General features: G+C 39.1%; 1 protein-coding gene and 1 long non-coding RNA gene across 2 annotated transcripts in view; one reads left to right on the top strand and one right to left on the bottom strand.

Annotated features, from left to right (window-relative positions):
- Positions 1-414: 414 nt before the first annotated feature.
- Positions 415-20,549, bottom strand: part of LOC133630555 (cadherin-22-like) — a 313,236-nt gene continuing 293,101 nt past the window's right edge. The window contains exon 11 of the mRNA XM_062022171.1: positions 415-1,430. Within this exon, the coding sequence (XP_061878155.1) occupies positions 910-1,430 (521 nt within the window). The 3' untranslated portion in view covers positions 415-909. The remainder of the gene's footprint in view (positions 1,431-20,549) is intronic.
- On the top strand, positions 11,149-19,512 carry LOC133629923 (uncharacterized). Its single transcript, XR_009821164.1, has 3 exons — positions 11,149-11,224; positions 12,100-12,173; positions 18,477-19,512. It is a non-coding gene; the product is annotated as an uncharacterized LOC133629923 (long non-coding RNA).

Raw genomic sequence — 20,549 nt, 5'->3', positions numbered from 1 at the left:
GCATATTCATTAGTATGCAAATATCATCAGGCACGACTCACCGTAGCTTTGATCAACGCGTCCCGCCCTGAGAAGACGTCTCTCTCGTCCCGTCCCTTCCTGTGAGCCCTCAAAAGGGAAATTGCCGAGTAAACTTTTTATTTTTTTATTTTTTTTATTTACCACACAAATCTTAACAGAGCTGAAAGCCAATTTTATTACATGATTTAAAATTTAAAAAAAGGAATAAATAATAATGAGTAAGAAAGTGTGAGGATCGGAAATGCTCGTTAACGATGACAACCTTACAAGCTGGACTACAGAAGCAAACCCGTCACTTTTTCTTTGTCTTCTAGCGTCTAATGGCGTCAATGTCACAATATAACCCCACACGCCCCCCGACGCGTCCCCCCCTCCCGTTAAGCCGAGCCGCCTCGCAGGGCAGCGGGATTGTTTTTAGCTCCAAAAGCGAGGCGGCAGGAGGCTGAATAAAAATAAAAAATAAACGACAAACACGACATTTGAACATCTGAATGGCGAGGAGCGTAGAAGCGGCGTCCCCGTCTCACCCGGCGGAGACATGGAGTTCTTTTTGATGATGTCGCTTCCTTTTAGCTCGCTGAGACGCTCAACAACGTGGAACCCCCCCATTTCCCCCCATCCCAGAAAAAGCATATAAATGACACTGATTTGCCAGCAGGGACGAGCAGAGACAAGTCCCCCGATGAAAGGACAGGTACCGCCGAGCCCACGGAAGGAAACGCTCTCGTTTGGAATCAGCAGTCGCCGTCTGGCGCCGAGCCCGAGAGCGAAACCTTTGAATGTCTTTGGAGTCAAATCCAACCGAGGACGTAAACAAGCGTCTTGTCTTTGAGTCCCGATGATAAGGCAGACTAAATCGCAGTAAATGACTCATCTGTCATGTGGACGCTACGAGAAGACGCCGCCCGCGCCTCCTTCGGCGTTGCCGTAGAGGTCGGCCAGCTTCTTGAAGCGCGGCCCCCAGCTGCTGAGGTAGTCGTAGTTCTGGTCCGAGTCCGTGCTGAGCGACTCCAGCGAGCTCAGCGAGTCGGCCACCGAGCCGCTGCCCTCGAAGGCGTACGTCTGCAGCGAGTCGTACGGCGGCGCCGACGCGTCCACGTCGGCGTCCTTCAGGCGCTCCCAGATGAACTCCCGGAAGACCACGTTGTCCGGCAGGGACTTGTAGGCCGGGCGGGACGGCGCCGTGTACTGGAAGAAGGTGGGCGTGTCCGGGGTGACGTCTCGCCGCACGCTGGGGTCCCTGATGACGTTGAGGTTGCGCAGGGCGACCATGTCGAAGGCCTCCGTGTCCTCCTCGCCGCCGCCCTCGTCGTCGTAGCGGACGATGTTCTCGCGGATGTCTCGCTCCTCCTCCAGGATGAGCGGCACCTTCCGCCTGCGACGCATGGTCACGATCAACAGGACCATCACTGCGGAGACACGAGATCAAGGTCAAGGTCAAGGTCTATTTATTGAAATGGGGGATCTGCGGTCCCCTCCAAGGTTTCTCATTGTAGCCCATTGGGTTGAGTTTTTTCTTGCCCTGATGTGGGATCTGTTGTTGTGGCTTGTGCAGCCCTTTGAGGCACTCGTGATTTAGGGCTATATAAACAATCTTTGATTGATAGATTGATGAAATAGCAACTTTAAAACAGCCATTACTGCCACATTAAAGGCCTACTGAAATGCAATTTTCTTATTTAAACGGGGATAGCAGATCCATTCTATGTGTCATACTTGATCATTTTGCGATATTGCCATATTTTTGCTGAAAGGATTTAGTAGAGTACATCGACGATAAAGTTCGCAACTTTTGGTCGCTGATAAAAAAGCCTTGCCTGTACCGGAAGTAGCAGACGATATGCGCGTGACGTCACAGGTTGTGGAGCTCCTCACATCTGCACATTGTTTACAATCATGGCCACAAGAAGCGAGAGCAATTCGGACAGAGAAAGCGACGATTTCCCCATTAATTTCAGCGAGGATGAAAGATTTGTGGATGAGGAAAGTGAGAGTGAAGGATTAGAGGGCAGTGGAAGCGATTCAGATAGGGAAGATTCTGTGAGAGGCAGGTGGGACCTGATATTCAGCTGGGAATGACTAAAACAGTAAATAAACACAAGACATATATATACTCTATTAGCCACAACACAACAAGGCTTATATTTAATATGCCACAAATTAATCCCGCATAACAAACACATCCCCCCTCCCGTCCATATAACCCGCCAATACAAATCAAACACCCGCACAACACACTCAATCCCACAGCCCAAAGTACCGTTCACCTCCCCAAAGTTCATACAGCACAAATATTTCCCCAAAGTTACGTACGTGACATGCACATAGGCACACACGTACGGGCAAGCGATTAAATGTTTGGAAGCCGCAGCTGCGTACTCACGGTACCGCGTATCCAACTCAAAGTCCTCCTGGTAAGAGTCTCTGTTGTCCCATCTCCACAAGCATGCGTATCCAACTCAAATCCTCCTGGTAAGAGTCTCTGTTCTCCCAGTTCTCCACAGGCCAATAGTAAAGCTTGACTGTCATCGTTCGGTGAATGTAAACAATGAAACACCGGCTACGACGTAGCCGCTACGTGTTTGTGTTGCTGCAGCCGGCCGCTAATACACCGCTTCCCACCTACAGCTTTCTTCTTTGCTATCTCCATTGTTCATTAAACAAATTGCAAAAGATTCACCAACACACATGTCCAGAATACTGTGGAATTTTGCGATGAAAACAGACGACTTAATAGCTGGCCACAATGGTGTCTCAAAATGTCTGCTACAATCCGTGACGTCACGCGCAAACGTCATCATACCGAGACGTTTTCAGCAGGATATTTCGCAGGAAATTTAAAATTGCACTTTACTAATCTAACCAGGCCGTATTGGCATGTGTTGCAATGTTAAGATTTCATCATTGATATATAAACTATCAGACTGCGTGGTTGGTAGTAGTGGGTTTCAGTAGGCCTTTAAAACAGCCATTACTGCCACATTACAACAAACAAACAAAAACAAAATAGAATAAAAATCACATGAGGCCCTTTTCCACCGCAGTACCTTTTTAAAGAACGTCCCCACTTACCCAGGTAAATAAAGTTCCCCCGTGTTTCCACTAAAAACTACCCAGGTAGTTTTAGTTCTTGACAGTCTTTTGGAAGGTTCCTGGAACTTTCGAGAGGCGGGTTGTGCTGTCGAGCGCTGATTGGTTGAACACAGTTGTGGGCGTTCCTAAAACGTATTTTTCAAACACGACCACCACTTACAGAATGCTGGACGACTTATTTCTTACTTCTTGTGTGTTTCTATTACAACAAACTTGACAACGGAGAGACAAATAGAATGAAAGGAACTTTTGTGGGGCGTCTTTGTGCTGAAGAACGCTGATCAGTGGAACTATCTTGCAGTGTTTTTACTCAGCCGTAGTCTTTAAACTACATGCACTTTATTGCTGTTTATTATTTTTTACAAACCTAATTTCGTTACGCGAAGATAGGAGAAGTAGACGGACTCTTGTAAACGTATTTGCGGAGGAGTATGGAGCCGGACTTAAAGCGGCGACATCAGCTGCTTACTACACTGACTTTGTTGGATAAATGTGGAAAAAGGAGGCGACACACGAGTGGAACAAAAGTAGATAACATGAAATACCGTATTTTTTCGGAGTATAAGTCGCACCGGAGTATAAGTCACACTTGCCAAAAATGCATAATAAAGAAGGAAAAAAACATATATAAAAGTCGCACTGGGGTATAAGTCGCATTTTTTGGGGAAATGTATTTGATAAAACCCAACACTAAGAATAGACATTTGAAAGGCAATTTAAAATAAATAAAAAATAGTGAACAACAGGCAGAATAAGTGTACGTTATATGATGCATAAATAACCAACTGAGAACGTGCCTGGTTTTTTAACGTAACATATTATGGTAAGACACATTCAAATAACTATAACATATAGAACATGCTATACGTTTACCAAACAATCTGTCACTCCTAATCGCTAAATCCCATGAAATCTTATACGTCTAGTCTCTTACGTGAATGAGCTAAATAATATTATTTGATATTTTACCGTAATGTGTTAATAATTTCACACATAAGTCGCTCCTGAGTATAAGTCGCCGGCCAAACTATGAAAAAAACTGCGACTTATAGTCCGAAAAATACGGTATTAACTATTTCTTACATGTTGTAAAAGTAGTCAGTGTCACTCCATTTTTGTAGTTATTAGCCCCAACCCGAGTGAACCGAATGCTAATGCTAACAAGCTAACGCTAGCTGATGTGTTCGTGTTGTCGGCGTGAGATAAACCCTGACATTTATTATTTATATATTATTTACAGAAAAACACTGACATTTTTTTATTCATATATTATTATTTACAGATAAACCCTGACATTTATATATTGTTATTTACAGAAAAACACTGACATTTTTATTTATTTATATATTGTTATTTACAGATAAACCCTGACATTTATTATTTATATATTGTTATTTACAGCTGAAATGGACCAAAATAAATCGCCTGACCCTCATAAAGTCATCATTTACCGAGAGGATGACTTTCTGACTATCGGACATGACCTGACTTTTTATAAACAATCCGGTACACTTTATTTTATAGATCATATCATTTTGTACGTGATTGCTATGTATTTCATTTACTTACTTTTGAGTAGAGTTGTACAGTATACCGATACTAGTACAGTATAGTACCGCGATACTAATGAATCATATTCGGTACTATACCGCTTCTAAAAAGTACCACCACCCCATCCCCCCCTTTTTTTAACCGGCATGACGCCGCGTCGTCGTCCCGTTGTGTCATTGCTGGTTTACAAGTTTACGGTTTACGAGCATGTTCGGCAACACACACACACGGAGTACTTACAAGCAGAAACAGTGTGTAGACAGAAAAGGAAGAACGGACGCATTTTGGCTTGAAAAGTAACGATAAAGGTGAAGTTATAACACTGAAACGCCCTCAGGAAGAGGTGCTTTAAGACATGGCTAGCTAGCTAACGGCTAAAGTCCAGTGTTGTAGCTACTTCTAAATCCCTAATCCTCGCCTCCATGGCGACAAATAAAGTACATTTCTTACAAGTATCATCCCTGCAGGACGAGGAATAGCTAAACATGCTTCACTACACACCGTAGCTCACCGGCGTCAAAATGTAAACAAACGCCATTGGTGGATATACACCTGACATCCACTGTAATGACACTACTCTGATTACATCGATATTTTTAAGCATTAGTAAATCTTTTTTCCTTTTTAAAATTCCTATTATGTTCATGAACTCAGGAAATATGTCCCTGGACACATGAGGACTTTGAATATGACCAATGTATGATACTGTAACTACTTGGTATTGGATCGATACCTAAATTTGTGGTATCATCTAAAACTAATGTAAAGTATCAAACAACAGAAGAATAAGTGATTATTACATTTTAACAGAAGATAGAACATGTAAAAAAAACAACAAAAAAACAGATATTAACAGTAAATGAACAAGTGGATTAATAATATTTTTCTTACAGTTTGTCCCTCATAATTTTGACAAAATAGAATGAGAAATGACACGTTACTGCATATGTCAACAGCTAAATTAAGAGCCTTTGTTTTTCGTACTTACTACTTAAAGACAAGGTGTCTCGTATGTTCACAATTCTATTTAAGGACTAAATTGCAATAAGAAACATGTTTAATGTACCCTAAGATTTTTTGTTAAAATAAAGGCAATAATGCAATTTTTTATGGTCCCTTTATTTAGAAAAGTATTAAAGTATTGAAATACATTTTGGTACCAGTACCAAAATATTGGTATCGGGACAAACCTACTTTTGAGTAAAAGAACTGTGAACTAATAGTGTCTGTTTATTTATATGGTATCAGTTTAGAAATATAGTAAATCACTCCTCCATACGTCATCAGCCGGATTTGTATAAACTACCCTGAACTGCTAAATGCAGTGGAAACACAAACCACACACTTCTACAGCAACCGTTAGTTCCAGGAACCATAGGTTCCAGGAACTTAACGTTCCTTAACTTTTAGTGGAAAAGGGCCTATTAGGGACACCATGGACTCAATGCCAGTGACAAATGACGCAAAAGAGCGGGGTCATGTGTGGGCGCACAGTTAAGAACCTCCGGGACACTTAAAACACAACACTTTGGTAAACGGACACATCAGAAGAACGAGGTGACGCCTCTTTTGTGCATTTTTGAGTCAGAGTTCGTAGAAATATTAGAAACACAAAAGTAACGTTTGGATTCATGCAAACAGACCAGTGATGACACATTACTTACTACTTACAGTGGAACCTCGATTTACAAAACCTTCTACCGGTACTTGCAAAGTAGGGTAACAAACGTTTCACATTATTTGTTGTTAACTTACGAGAAAGAAGTAGGAATCATAGAAGGAAATTTGTTTGTTTTTAAGTTGTAATTTTTGAGAAAAAAGTATAAATATGACAAATTTATCCTAAGTCATAATTTTTCAGGATTAGTCGAAATCTTACAATAATGAATAAACTTTTCTAAGTTGTTTTTGGTAGAAAAAGTATTTATTTGACAAAAATATCTTTGCAAAGTACAGTAGAAATCTTAGAAGGAAAAACTAAATATATTTTCTTTAAGTACATTTAAAAAGCCGGATATCTTTTTTATTTTTTTTTCGGAAATAGTCAAAATGTTATGAGAATTAAGTTTGAAAATGTTACAATACAAATTTTGAAAAACTAACAATTTCATGAAAATACATTTGCAATCTTACTAAAACAAGAAAAGGAAAACCATTTTTAGTACATTTTAAGTTGGACTCTTGCAAGACAAAAGTAATATTTTTTAAAAATAGTTGAAATCTTATGAGAATTAAGTTGGACTCTTATTTGAAATTGTTAGAATATAAATGCATTACTTCATAAAAATGAACAATTTTATGAAAATACATTTGCAATCTTACTAGAACAAGAAAAAAACATTTATATATATATATATATATATATATATATATATATATATATATATATATATATATATATATATATATATATATATATATATATATTCTTTTAAAGTACATTTTAAGTTGGACTATAGTAAGACCAAAGTCCGATTTTTTCAGAAATAGTTGAAATCTTACGAGAATTAAGTTGGACTCTTATTTGAAATTATTACAATAAAAATGCATTACTTTATAACATTTTACAATTTTAGGAAAATACATTTGCAATCTTACTAGAACAAGAAAAGGAAAACCATTTTTAGATGTTTTTTTTTTTTTAAGTACATTTTAAGTTGGACTCTAGCACAGTGGTTCTCAACCTTTTTTCAGTGATGTACCCCCTGTGAACATTTTTTTAATTCAAGTACCCCCTAATCAGAGCAAAGCATTTTTGGTTGAAAAAAAAAGATAAATAAGTAAAATACAGCACTATGTCATCAGTTTCTAATTTATTAAATTGTATAACTAAAATAAAATATTGCTCATTTGTTGTGGTCTTTCTTGAACTATTTGGAAAAAAAGATATAAAAATAACTAAAAACTTGTTTAAAAATAAACAAGTGATTCAATTATAAATAAAGATTTCTACACATAGAAGTAATCATCAACTTAAAGTGCCCTCTTTGGGGATTGTAATAGAGATCCATTTGGATTCATGAACTTAATTCTAAACATTTCTTCACAAAAAAAAAAATCTTTAACATCAATAGTTATGGAACATGTCCACAAAAAATCTAGCTGTCAACAGTGAATATTGCATTGTTGCATTTCTTTTCACAGTTCTTTTTGACAGACATTTAAAAAAAATCTCACGTACCCCTTGGCATACCTTCAAGCACCCCCAGGGGTACGCGTACCCCCATTTGAGAACCACTGCTCTAGCAAGACAAAAGTCATATTTTTTCAGAAATAGTTGAAATCTTACGAAAATTAAGTTGGACTTTTATTTGAAATTGTTACAATAAAAATGCATTACTTCATAAAATTTAAAAATTTTAGGAAAATACATTTGCAATCTTACTAGAGCAAGAAAAGGAAAACCATTTTTAGATATTTTTTTTTAAAAGTACATTTTAAGTTGGAGTCTAGCAAGACAAAAGTCCTATTTTTTTCAGAAATAGTTGAAATCTTACGAGAATTAAGTTTGAAAATGTTATAATAAAACATTTGAAAAATTAACAATTTCATGAAAATACATTTGCAATCTTACTAAAACAAGAAAAGGAAAACCATTTTTAGTACATTTTAAGTTGGACTCTAGCAAGAAAAAGTCATATTTTTTCAGAAATTTGAAATCTTACGAGAATTAAGTTGGACTCTTATTTGAAATTGTTACAATAAAAATGCATTACTTCATACAATTTAACAATTTAAGGAAAATACATTTGCAATCTTACTAGAACAAGAAAAAGAAAACCATTTTTAGATTATTTTTTTTTAAAGTACATTTTAAGTTGGACTTTAGCAAGACAAAAGTCATATTTTTTCAGAAATAGTTGAAATCTTACGAGAAATAAGTTGGACTCTTATTTGAAATTGTTACAATAAAAATGCATTACTTCATAAAATGTAACAATTTTAGGAAAATACATTTGCAATCTTACTAGAACAAGAAAAGGAAAACCATTTCTTTAGATTTTTAAAAAAAAATTTTAAGTACACTTTAAGTTGAACTTGAGCAAGACAAAAGTCATATTTTTTTAGAAATAGTGGAAATCTTACGAGAATGAAGTTAACTTATTGGAATAAAATCACATGACTGTAGAGAAAGTACTACTTTTAGGAAACTCAAGTAACCTTACAAGAACAAATAAAACAATATCCTAAAGTTGACATAACGTTTTGTTTGCAGAGCTTCTCGGAGTCCAGCGTGCATCAGTGAGAAGCAAACATGGCCGTCTGTGTCTCATATTGCTGAAAATAACCGGACGCCCAAGCAAACTGGCAAACGTCTAATGATCCTCCATCCATCAACGTCAGCCTGCTGCCAGTGAAATATCGCTCCGTGGGCGCCACATTTCCACAATGCCGAGCTGCGCGCAGGAAGAAGATTCCAGCTCATTTTAGAGTCGCTATTAAGGCGGCGAATGGGAGAAGAAATGTACGATACAGGAGGTGATTGGACATTGGATGGTGGAAGGAAGCTACGTGCAATAATCATCATCATGTGTGCATTGTCACTCCTGATGGCTTCACAAAGTAACTCCTAGAAGCTTTCAGCGGAACTTCTTTAAGCTTTCATGGCTGCCAGGCAACCTGGACACGAGCCAGCTTTCAGTCACTCACCCCGGGCGAGGATAAGCTCGTGGACCGACGACTGCTTTGCACTCAATGAGGGGACTTTCACTTTCTAATTGAGCGCTTTCAGCGATCCACTTTGCACAATCAATGGTGAACAAGGTGACTCCCAGCATGCACCGCTGCAGATACAGTACCTGCCGGTGCTTTATTCGCTTCTTCATCATTACGCCGTCTTTGGCTCGAGGAGGTGAAAGACGGGATGACAGCGAGAGGGCAGAACTGAGAGACGCGATGGTCGAGGGCGACACAGGTGTGTCAAGACCACAAGGAAAATGAACACTGAAGGCAAGTCCCTAAGTTCCCAATAATTTATGTTAACTTTTCTTTTCATATCTGCACTCCTTTAAAGGCCTACTGAAACCCACTACTACCGACCACGCAGTCTGATAGTTTATATATCAATGATGAAATCTTAACATTGCAACACATGCCAATACGGCCGGGTTAACTTATAAAGTGCAATTTTAAATTTCCCGCCACACTTCCGGTTGAAAATGTCTATGTATGATGACGTATGCGCGTGACGTCAATGGTTGAAACGGAAGTATTCGGACACCGTTGAATCCAATACAAAAAGCTCTGTTTTCATCGCAAAATTCCACAGTATTCTGGACATCTGTGTTGGTGAATCTTTCGCAATTTGTTTAATGAACAATGAAGACTGCAAAGAAGAAAGCTGTAGGTGGGATCAGTGTATTAGCGGCTGGCTGCAGCAACACAACCAGGAGGACTTTGACTTGGATAGCAGACGCGCTATCCGACGCTAGCCGCCGACCGCATCGATGATCGGGTAAAGTCCTTCGTCGCTCCGTCGATAGCTGGAACGCAGGTGAGCACGGGTGTTGATGAGCAGATGAGGGCTGGCTGGCGTAGGTGGATAGCTAATGTTTTTAGCATAGCTCTGACGAGGTCCGGTAGCTAAGTTAGCTTCAATGGCGTTGTTAACAACAGCATTGTTAAGCTTCGCCAGGCTGGAAAGCATTAACCGTGTAGTTACATGTCCATGGTTTAATAGTATTGTTGATTTTCTGTCTATCCTTCCAGTCAGGGGTTTATTTATTTTGTTTATATCTGCATTTAAGCATGATGCTATCACGTTAGCTCCGTAGCTAAAGTGCTTCGCCGATGTATTGTCGTGGAGATAAAAGTCACTGTGAATGTCCATTTCGCGTTCTCGACTCTCATTTTCAAGAGGATATAGTATCCGAGGTGGTTTAGAATAAAAATCCGTGATCCACAATAGAAAAAGGAGAAAGTGTGTAATCCAATGAGCCAGCTTGTACCTAAGTTACGGTCAGAGCGAAAAAAGATACGTTCTGCACTGCACTCTAGTCCTTCACTCTCACGTTCCTCATCCACAAATCTTTCATCCTCGCTCAAATTAATGGGGTAATCGTCGCTTTCTCGGTCCGAATCGCTCTCGCTGCTGGTGTAAACAATGGGGAAATGTGAGGAGCCTTTCAACTTGCGACGTCACTCTACTTCCGGTACAGGCAAGGCTTTTTTTATCAGCGACCAAAAGTTGCGAACTTTATCGTTGATGTTCTCTACTAAATCCTTTCAGCAAAAATATGGCAATACTGCGAAATTATCAAGTATGACACATAGAATGGATCTGCTATCCCTGTTTAAATAAAAAATAATAATTTCAGTAGGCTTTTAAAGCCCAACGGTACTAAAACATGACTTTTTACACATCTTATTTCATTTCTTATTCACACAAAAAAATAAATCATAATACATGCTCCACTTTTCAGAGAATACGTGCTCAAAAGGTTGTTTTTTTTTACTTTTAAAAACATCTTTAACTTATTCCCCAGGCTTCGCTACACGTCTTAAAATGAAGCCCGGAGATCTGCGGACTATTGGTCAGTCCGCTACAGACCTAAGAAGGGTAAGTTTGATCGTTTTGTTTTTCTTGAGCACATTTGCTAACCTAGCTTAATGTTGCTGTTAGAATGTGAGAGTCATGTGAACATGTAGCTAACACAGCTATGCTAATGTTGCTAATGCTTGCATCCTCCTGTCCCACTCCTTAATGGTACAATTTTGTATTTTCATTTATCACTTCTTTTATGTCGAAGTGCAGTTACAATTAGGGATGTCCGATAATTATTTACCGATACCGATATCAACCGATACGATATATACAGTTGTGGAATTAACTCATTATTATGCCTAATTTGAACAACCAGGTGTGGTGAAGATAAGGTCCTTTTTAAAAAAAATTATAAAATAAAATAAGACAAATAAATTAGAAACATTTTCTTGAATATTAAAGAAAGTAAAACAATACAAAAACAGTTACATAGAAACTAGTAATTCATGAAAATAGGTAAAAATTAACTGTTAAAGGTTAGTACTATTAGTGGACCAGCAGCACGCACAATCATGTGTGCTTACGGACTGTATCCCTTGCAGACTGTATTGATATATATTGCGACTCCAAAAGGGACAAGCGGTAGAAAATGGATGGCTGGATGGATGTAGGAACCAGAATATTAATAACAGAAAGAAACAACCCTTTTGTGTGAATGAGTGTGAATGGGGGAGGGAGGTTTTTTGGGTTGGTGCACTAATTGTAAGTGTATCTTGTGTTTTTTATGTTGATTTATTAAATAATAATAATAATTTAAAAAAATAAATAAACAATACCGATAATAAAAAAACGATACCGATAATTTCCGATATTACATTTTAAAGCATTTATCGGCCGATAATATCGGACATCTCTAGTTACAATGTATAAGTCTTAAACTTCTTCCCCAGGCTACGCTACATGTCTTAAAATGAAGCCCAGAGATCTGCGGACTATTGGTCAGTCCGCTACAGACCTAGAAACGGTAAGTTTGATCATTTTGTTTTTCTTGGGCACATTTGCTAACCTAGCTTAATGTTGCTGTTGTAATGTGAGAGTCATGTTAGCATGTAGCTAACACAGCTATGCTAATGTTGCTAATGCTTGCATCCTCCTGTCCCACTCCTTAATGGTACAATTTGGTATTTTTATTTATCAATTCTTTTATGTTGGAGAAGTGCAGTTACAACGTATACGTCTTAAACTTCTTCCCCAGGCTTCGTTACACATCTTAAAACGAAGCCTGGAGATCTGCAGACTATATTGGTCAGTCCGCTACAGACCTAAGAAGGGTACATTTGAGCATTTTGTTTTTCTTGAGCAAATTTGCTAATCGAGCTTAATGTTGCTGTTAAAATGTGAGAGTCATGCACTGCAAAAAGTCAGTGTTCAAAAATAAAAATAAAAATACAAAAATTAGGGGCATTTTACTTGAACTAAGCACAATTGTCTGGCAATAGAACAAGAACATTTGGCTTGTCAAGACTTTCCAAAACAAGTAAAATTAGCTAACCTCAATGAACCCAAAAATACCTTAAAATAAGTATTTTCTCAATAATAACAAGTGCACTTTTCTTGATAAAAAAACAAATATGAGACCTTTTTTCTCAATATGTTGAAAAATATTCTTAAATTAAGTAAATGCTAGTGCCATTATCTTGACATAATGACATGTGCTCTGCATTACATTTCTTGCATTTTCACATCGATAAAATGACATCATCGCGCTAAGTGCATGCTCTTTCAGTCAATTAGTGCGCAAGGAATATATATATATATATATATATATATATATATATATATATATATATATATATATATATATATATATATATATATATATATATATATATATATACACTACCGTTCAAAAGTTTGGGGTCACATTGAAATGTCCTTATTTTTGAAGGAAAAGCACTGTACTTTTCAATGAAGATAACTTTAAACTAGTCTTAACTTTAAAGAAATACACTCTATACATTGCTAATGTGGTAAATGACTATTCTAGCTGCAAATGTCTGGTTTTTGGTGCAATATCTACATAGGTGTATAGAGGCCCATTTCCAGCAACTATCACTCCAGTGTTCTAATGGTACAATGTGTTTGCTCATTGGCTCAGAAGGCTAATTGATGATTAGAAAACCCTTGTGCAATCATGTTCACACATCTGAAAACAGTTTAGCTCGTTACAGAAGCTACAAAACTGACCTTCCTTTGAGCAGATTGAGTTTCTGGAGCATCACATTTGTGGGGTCAATTAAACGCTCAAAATGGCCAGAAAAAGAGAACTTTCATCTGAAACTCGACACTCTATTCTTGTTCTTAGAAATGAAGGCTATTCCACAAACGGTAGTGTGTATATATATATATATATATATATATTTATTTACAGCCCGGCCCCTGACCATTTTTTTTTTATTGTAATTTTGAAAAATGTATCTGAATGTGCATGAACTATTTCTGTTCCAAATTGTTAGAAATGTCACATGTTAAATGTTTAAATATTAACTTTGAGTTTACTGTACTTTGCCAACTTGTTCTATTTTTTAATTGAAAATAAAACAGCAACATCTATTTGGCTGTCATCTGTTTTAATTATGAGACACAATTGTGTCAAAGTCATGATTTTTTATTTCACGCTTGAAATAAGAAATTCTTACTTTGAAAAAGTAGTTTTATACTTGTGAGTGTTGATGACACAGCTTTGCAATATTTGATATTCTAGTTTCAAGCATGTTTTACTCAATATAGGTCATAAAATCTCAACAACAAGCTGTAATATCTTACTGAGATAATTTAGGACCAAAACACTTAAAACAAGTAAAACACTCTAACATAAAATCTGCTTAGTGAGAAGAATTATCTTATCAGACAGAAAATAAGCAAATATCACCCTTATTTGAGATATTTAATCTTACTTAGATTTCAGTATTTGCAGTGTGTTAGCATGTAGCTAACATAGAATAAGTTGCTAATGCTCGCGTCCTCCTGTCCCACTCCTTAATGGTACAATTTGGTATTTTTATTTATCACTTTTATGTTGGAGAAGTGCAGTTACAATGTATACATGCATTCTAAACCTGCTCAGTGGCCTTGTGGTTAAAGTGTCCGCCCTGAGATTGGTAGGTTGTGAGTTCAAACCCCGGCCGAGTCTTACCAAAGACCTGCTTGGTACTCAGCATCAAGGGTTGGAATTGGGGGTTAAATCACCAAATGATTCCCTAGTGCAGCCACCACTGCTGCTCACTGCTCCCCTCACCTCCCAGGGGGTGATCAAGGGTGATGGGTCAAATGCAGAGAATAATTTCGCCACACCTAGTGTGTGTGTGACAATCATTGGTACTTTAACTTTTTTAATAACCCGTTTTTTACACTGTTGATGTGTTTCAATGAACAGTAGTGCGTGAGTGCGTTCCTGTATAGTATTTCTCCAGCAATGGTCATCTGCTGACATAAATGATGGTATTTTGAGAGGTAATCATTGAAGTCGGACATCACTGAAAGCCTAGGTGGGAAACGCACGGCCCGCCACTGCACTATTGCAGGATCTCTTGATACTTAAAAATTGTTGTTAACCTTTGAAGTTTAACAAAACATTGTCACTCTTTTACTTCCACATTCTTAAATAAGCACTTTAAAAAAAAAAAAACTTGCTGCAATCCTAAATAAATGACACACAGACGTAAAATATGATGTCTCCCTTCTCTCGGCGACGCCACAAATAATTAGGTTGTTTAAACAGAAAACATGAGTGCCGTCAAGCCTAAAGATCACAAGTGACTACTGTCTGAGCGCGTGAAGACGAGACAGACACGCGTAAGACGAGACAAGACGTTAACACACAGGAGCGTTTTGCAGATTGAGACGGAAATAACTAACTGCCGTTTTTTTTTTTTTGCTATGAAAAGATGCTCCATCACGTCCTAATTGGTCCTCTGGGGGATTAGAGCAGCGCCTCAACTAAGGCACTGGATCTTTACCAGTTAGTTACTGGGACACTTTGACCAACATTAGAGGCCATCATTAATTCAAAATGAGGAAATGCAAAAAGAAAACTTTTCCAGAGTTTGGTGGTACAACTCATAAAACAAAGTAGCAATTTTATCAGATGATGGGAATAATGTTTTTATTTTATTTTTAATTATTATTTTTTTTACTCATCTATGATGAATGTCAGACTCAATAACGCCGACACTTATTTGTCCATCTGGTTGTTGTACGGGTGCAGTCTACTTCCTGGTTCAGTGTAGTACACAGCTTCTTAAATAAGGGCTTTGAGAGGAGGGAACTTCCAGTCCTTATTCATGCTTGAACGATACACAAGCCTCTAGCTAGGTGGCAGCAGTGCTAAAATTAATCAACAAACTGACCAGAAAATACCGTAAATACAATATGCAATGCGTTTATATACAATAACCTGATGTAGAAGTTGACACCAACATAGCAGAGGTGTCCCGGTACAACTTTTTCACCGACCATATGGCTTGGGTGTTGGCTAATACCGTATTAATCCGATCCGATATCGGCACAAATCATGGTACATACTTGAAATGAAATTATCCAGAGAACAACGGTAGCTATTAAAAACACTCACCTTATGACAAACGTATGTCTTCAAAGTAGAGTGTAAACATTTTTAAATTCTGGACTATAAGCCGCTACTTTTTTCCTGCACTTTGAGCCTTGCGGCTTGTAAGACTGAGCAGCTGATTTAGGGATTTCTCTTTGCCGTAGGGCATAATAATAACATTTTTATGAAAAAAAAAATGAGCAAAAACACAGAGGGTGTTTTATTGTTTGGGCTATGGCGCCATCTTTTGAACCAGTTTACTCAGGTGCTGCAGTTTCCTTCCATTTACCGGCAATGTTTTTCTTATGTGCCGTTCAGTCTTCTAGCCGTCCATAGCGTTTCTACTTTTATGGATTCTTCATTCATCACTCCGAGCAACGTTTGTAAGTTTTACAGCATAACTAAAACTGTGTGTACTTACTAAACCGTCCCATGTGTGATGTCCGTAGGAGTGTTTTCGTGCATATTTGTACGTGCTATCAAAGTATTAGCGTCGTTAGCATTAGCTAATATGCTAACACGTTTACGTGTGTCTGTGTTAGTATTATTAACTTACAGAGGCATTCTTTATGTATAGTTTGAGTATCACAAATTCCTCAGTAAATTCACCGAAATGTCACCGTGGAGTTAGTGAGTCGGTTGAGCTGATTGGAGAGCGAGCTTCGGCAGCTAGTGGGTCCATGACGATGACTTCTGTTTTGTTTGATCAGCTGTTTTACTGCCGTGTTACAGGCACTGTTTGGAAACAATTAAGGTATGTAAATAAACATTTACAGAGTCTTACCGTGTACATAATTCATTTCGCAGCGTATATATCTGCGACATGTTGTGGCCAATATATGGAAAAACATGTTTTTCGGGATAGCACCGGTGATACAGGGTTAGTGCATGTGCCTCACAATACAAAGGTCTTGGGTTCAATCCCCGGGCTCTGGGTCTTTCTGTGTGGAGTTTGCATGTTCTCCCCGTGACTGCGTGGGTTCCCTCCGGGTTCTCTGACTTCCTCCCACCTCCAAAGACATGCACCTGGGGATAGGTTGATTGGCAACACTAAATTGACCCTAGTGTGTGAATGTGAGTGTGAATGTCGTCTGTCTATCTGTATTGGCCCTGGGATGAGGTGGCGACTTGTCCAGGGTGTACCCCACTTTCCGCCTGAATGCAGCTGAGATAGGCTCCAGCACCCCTCTCGACCATGAAGGCGACAAGCGGTAGAAAACGGATGCATGGATTTCTTCTTAAATTTTTTGGATACAGCTTCTATCCCGGTGTACTCTATAGTCCGGAAAATACCATAGTTTTTTTTCACGACAACTGGTGGTCACACTAATTTATTAAGATAAACTCAACGCAGTAAGTGGAATGATGCGGACACGTTTGTTACCGGATACTTTCAAATATGCCTAATAACCTTGGAGACTTTGTATGTGTATGTAATGTGTAACTATAATCATTTGATACTTCTATATATTGACAAATGTACTGTTTTAGACTGCGAGGACACTTATTACGCATGTCTAACTTGTGTGCTGTTGTGTGCTTAGCTTCTGTGTATGTGCTACTTTCTGGTAGCCTGCAGCCTAGCATGTTTACCTTTTGTAAATGACTTGACTGAAGTAGAAGAAAAGACCAACCTTGTGTGCTTACATGTAGATGTCAACTGGCTGTCCAGCTGTGCACACGTAAACACGCTGCAGGACTGCCCCTATCAGAGATTATAGATGCAAGCCGATATCATTCGTTTTTTGCAGATATCGGATCGCGACACTCCCAATACATATATATATATCGCATACTTGCCAACCCTCCCGGATTTTACGGGAGACTCCCGGAATTCAGCGCCTCTCCCGAAAAACTTCCGGAAGAAATTTTCTCCCGAAAATCTCCCGGAATTCAGCCGGAGCTGGAGGGGGCGTGGCCTCCAGCTCCGGCTGAATTCCCTGAGTGGGGACAGCGGCGACAGTCTGTTTTCACGTCCGCTTTCCCACGATATAAACAGCGTGCCTGCCCAATCACGTTATAACTGTAGAATGATCGAGGGCGAGTTCTTGGTTTCTTATGTGCGTTTATTGTTAGGCAGTTTCATTAACGTCCTCCCAGCGCGGTAACAACACACAACAACAGCAGTCACGTTTTCGTCTACCGTGAAGCAGTTTGTCTGCCGTAAACAGCAATGTTGTGACACTCTTAAACAGGACAATACTGCCATCTACTGGATAGCCTCCGGAACACTGAAATTGAAGTATTTCTTTTATTTATATGTATAATAAAATAAATATATATATATATACATATATATATATATAGCTAGAATTCACTGGAAGTCAAGTATTCTCTCTCTCTCTATATATATATATATATATATATATATATATATATATATATATATATATATATATATATATATATATATATGAAATAATTATGAAATACTCGAGTTGGTGAATTCTAGTTGTAAATATACTCCTCCCCTCTTAACCACGCCCCCCACCCCCGACCACGCCCCACCCCGCCCCCCACCCCCCACCTCCCGGAATTGGAGGTCTCAAGGTTGGCAAGTATGATATATCAGCATCTCAATACCGTTTCAATTCAGCGGGGTTATGACAACATGGTATCATTAATAGACAGACGTTATCTAATCTGGAGCATCAAGTATCTCCCCTTTTCCAAACACGTTCTATCCACTCTTTAATCTTCCCTCTGCTCTTTTGTCAGCTCTGCAGACATCTGACGCAGATTGATGAAAGACGTCAAAGCGGCAGAAGTGCTGAGCATCCATGTGCTCGTCTGCAGGCATCGGTCTTCCCCATATAAAGAACATAAAGCAACGTCCTGACCTCATCCCAGAACTCATTCACTGATTGTATAAGCTGCGGAGATCCTTCTCATCTCGCTAGGAGGAGCTCATCCCAGCGCTAAACAGCGACTTTTCGGGCTTTTGTCTGCGCCTTTCATGCGCCGACAGGTGACGCCTCGCGGGTTAATCGCTTCTCATTTACAAGTGCTGACGTTTTATCGCACGGCTGAACACGAGACGGGGGGGGTGGATTTTGTGCTTTGCTTTTTGTGACCACAAGCCGGCTTTCTAGAACAGACTGAAGAGACGAGAAGAGGTCGCAATGAAAGAGAAAAGGCCGACTGCAAGCAATAAACACACTTTTGTTAGCTTGTTGAGGGAGATTGAAAGCCGGACAAACACGCTTGAAGTCAAGGTAGCCGCACAAAACCCCCCCGGAATGAAGCGTTGCATCAACAGCCAGCACCAGACCCTCTAACCCCCAACCCAGAAGCAGCTCGGACTAATTGATTCAGCTGGCAACATTCCAGCAGCGCTCTGCTTGTCGACATGCAGGCTGGTATACAGAGCGGGCTGACCCAGGTCACTGGCGTGTTTACCAAAGTGGAAATTGGTTTGTGCATGACCTCCGCATGGATCTGCAAGCACTCTCAACGCTTGTTAATAGCCAGGAGGAACCATACACAACGCTCAATTGTATCAGTAATACATCTTGCTTGACATTCACTCATAACCATTCACTTAAGTTGCGCACATCCATCCATCCATTTTCTACCGCTTGTCCCTTTTGGGATCACGGGGGGTCGCTGGAGCCTATCCCAGCTGCATTCAGGCGGTAGGCGGGGTACACCCTGGACAAGTCGCCACCTCATCACAGGGCCAACACAGATAGACGCACATGTTCTCCTTCATCCATGTACAGTACAGGCCAAAAGTTTGGACAAACCTCAATCAATGCATTTTCTTTATTTCCATGACTATTTACATTGTAGATTGTCACTGAAGGCATCAAAACTACGAATGAACAAATGTGGAGTTATGTACTTAACAAAAAAAGGTGAAATAACTGAAAACATGTTTTATATTCTAGTTTCTTCAAAATAGCCACCCTTTGCTCTGATTACTTTTTCGCACATTCTTGGCATTCTCTCGATGAGCTTCAAGAGGTAGTCACTTGAAATGATTTTCACTTCACTGGTGTGCTTGAAGCTCTTCAAGAGAATGCCAAGAGTGTGCATTGATTGATTGATTGATTGAGACTTTTATTAGTAGGTTGCACAGTGAAGTACATATTCCGTACAATTGACCACTAAATGGTAACACCCGAATACGTTTTTCAACTTGTTTAAGTCGGGGTCCACTTGAATTGATTCATAATACAAATATATACTATCAGATATATACTATCATCGTAATACAGTCATCACACAAGATAATCACATTGAATTATTTACATTATTTACAATCAGGGGTGTGGGGGGGGGGTAGGATATGGACAGCAAGTAGTGGACATAGAGAGAGAGAGAGAGAGAGAGAGAGAGAGAGAGAGAGAGAGAGAGAGAGAGAGAGAGAGAGAGAGAGAGAGAGAGAGAGAGAGAGAGAGAGAGAGAGAGAGAGAGAGAGAGAGAGAGATCAGAAGGCATAAGAAAAAGTATCTGCATTTGATTGTTTACATTTGATTATTAGCAATCCGGGGAGGGTGTTAGTTTAGGGTTGTAGCTGCCTGGAGGTGAACTTTTATTGCGGTTTTGAAGGAGGTTAGAGATGCCCTTTCTTTTATACCTGTTGGGAGCGCATTCCACATTGATGTGGCATAGAAAGAAAATGAGTTAAGACCTTTGTTAGTTCGGAATCTGGGTTTAACGTGGTTAGTGGAGCTGCCCCTGGTGTTGTGGTTATGGCGGTCATTTACGTTAAGGAAGTAGTTTGACATGTACTTCGGTATCAGGGAGGTGTAGTGGATTTTATAGACTAGGCTCAGTGCAAGTTGT

Source organism: Entelurus aequoreus, linkage group LG15, assembly GCF_033978785.1.
Source record: "Entelurus aequoreus isolate RoL-2023_Sb linkage group LG15, RoL_Eaeq_v1.1, whole genome shotgun sequence".
In the NCBI taxonomy this organism is placed as follows: domain Eukaryota; kingdom Metazoa; phylum Chordata; class Actinopteri; order Syngnathiformes; family Syngnathidae; genus Entelurus; species Entelurus aequoreus.
This window is presented reverse-complemented; position numbering and strand designations above follow the sequence as displayed.